The sequence below is a fragment of the Oryzias melastigma genome, linkage group LG9 (genome assembly GCF_002922805.2).
Source record: "Oryzias melastigma strain HK-1 linkage group LG9, ASM292280v2, whole genome shotgun sequence".
NCBI classification, from domain to species: domain Eukaryota; kingdom Metazoa; phylum Chordata; class Actinopteri; order Beloniformes; family Adrianichthyidae; genus Oryzias; species Oryzias melastigma.
Genome location: NC_050520.1, coordinates 17181063 through 17183233, shown reverse-complemented (window position 1 = coordinate 17183233; position 2171 = coordinate 17181063). Strand labels below are relative to the sequence as shown.

General features: G+C 44.3%; 1 protein-coding gene across 1 annotated transcript in view; it reads left to right on the top strand.

Moving 5' to 3' along the window:
* The window catches only part of LOC112138179 (phospholipase A and acyltransferase 3), a gene marked incomplete at its 5' end in the record, with an annotated part of 3447 nt that continues 1276 nt past the window's right edge, over window positions 1-2171 (top strand). The window contains 3 exon segments of the mRNA XM_024260749.1: window positions 1-42; window positions 192-303; window positions 1066-1316. Coding sequence (XP_024116517.1) covers window positions 1-42; window positions 192-303; window positions 1066-1316 — 405 coding nt within the window.

Genomic DNA, 2171 nt, shown 5'->3' with positions numbered 1-2171 from the left:
TCTTCCAGCCCGGCTTTCAGTCTGGAGAAAAACACAGATGAGGTTTGAAAAGGAAAACTTTTTTTGACCCCAAAACAGACTTATGAAATAGATTGTTCATTGTTGTCAACATGTTTACACACAGGATGCAAGTCATTCTTTGACACTTCGTTTGTTCCTGTACCCTTCTCTTGTGTTATTATATATTTCAGGCTTCTGGAAAAGCAGTCAAACCTGGAGACTTGATTGAGATCTGCCGTGGTCTCTACAATCACTGGGCTGTTTACATCGGAAATGGAGACGTGGTTCACTTTGGTGCATTAAGTAAGTTAACTTTGACCAAATCCTAGACCAGGGATAGTGTCTGCATAATTTCCAGATTCCCAAGCCCCACTCATGACTGATTACCTGGTTCAGGTGTATCCAGAACATGCTAGAGCAAAGAATGTTGGCAAACTTGCAGGAATGCGGCCCTCGAGGCCTAGAGTTGCCTATCCCTGTCCTAGACTATCCATCCCTCCATTTTCAGGCTACTCTTTGGTAAAGACAGAGTACTTCCTGGATAGGTCACCAGTCTGCTGCAGAGCCACCATCACACACCCAAACACACCTAGTGACAATTTAACCAATTAACCTATGAAGGATGTTTTTGGGCGGTGGGAGGAAGCCCGAAGCCCCCGGTGAAAACCCACGCATGCACGGGGAGAACATGCAAACACCACACAGAAAAGTCCTCCGGTGGTGGTTCTGGTTCTGGTCCCCCAGCTGGGACTTGAACCTTCTTCCTGTGAGACAAGAGCGTCAACCATTGTTCAACCCTGCAGATGTGACACCAGTTTTATTCTAATTATTCCAAGCAATCAGCTGATGCTGCAGCCAGTAACTCGACCCCTCCCACAGCTGCAACAGGCTTTTGTAGTCATGATAGCACTGCAGGTCCGTATTATTTCAGTAACGAAGCTGAACTGATAAACCATTCCCTCAGGTCTAGACTGAACACACATCCCAAATGTTTCTACTGCTATGCTTGAAATGAAGACACAAGTGTCACTCATGATTTTTCTCTCTTTTCTTTGCTCTTTTGAGATGCTCAGTCAGGTTCCAGCAATATGACAGGAGACGGCATCGTGATGAAAGAGAAGCTTCAGGATGTGGTGGGAAAGGACAGATGGAGAGTCAACAACATCTTGGATAAAAAGTGCAAGCCAATTTCACCAGATGAGATCGTGAAGAAAGCCTGTTCACGTGTCGGAGCTTCACTGAAGTACAATCTCAAAGAGTACAAATGTGAACACTTCGCCACTGAGATGCGCTACGGCAAAGCTGAGTCTCGTCAGGTGGGTCAACATTATTGGTGCTTCAGCTGTGAACCTGACTGATGGACAGGAAACACAGCAAGACTTAGTCAGAAATCAAATCAACAAGTTTCAACAAGTTTCACATAAGTTTAGGTGTCAATTTAAAAAAGCTAAAAAAAAAGTGAAAAACATTTAAAATGGAAAAAAACTTTTTTCTCACAAAATTATCTACAAAGAAAACACTTGAAGAAACTTGTGTACTTTTATGAATGTCAATGGAGATGTGGATTTAACAATCTAAATGTCCATCCTTGGAAAACAGCAGAAATGTGGAGTTTCTGTTTGGAATTGAACAGAGCTTCAGTTTGAAACTACTTCTGCAGATGAAGACTGTTGTTCTGAAGGCAGCCAGGAAGTAGACTCAGTTCAGTCAGTCATAGCTCGTAGCTTTTGCAGGTTCGTCTAAATTGGAAAAAATACATGATCAGAATTTCCAGTTCATTGTTGGAAAATATCTAAAGATGACACGGTAGATCCATCCATCTTCTTCCAATCATCGCAGGGGAAGCAGTCTAAGCAAAGATGCCCAGACTAGGCGCTAGGTGTGACTGTGTGTGAGTGCATGACTGCAGCCCTGCCACAGACAGACGAAGCAGTAGCAGCCCAGTGACCCCGTAAGGGATAAAATGGCTTCAGAAAATGGATGGAGGGATCTTTGTGATAAAACCACTTCTGTCACATGGGTGGGGCCAGGTGGGGAATTAGTCAGCTGCCCCCCTTCCACCATCATGGTTCAGATCAGCCCAGAGCAGGGCAAACAGACCAAGCTTGTTCAGGAGACAAAACAGGTTATTTGATCCGGGGGTAAAGTCCTAAGAGTCCTTCCTCCATTAG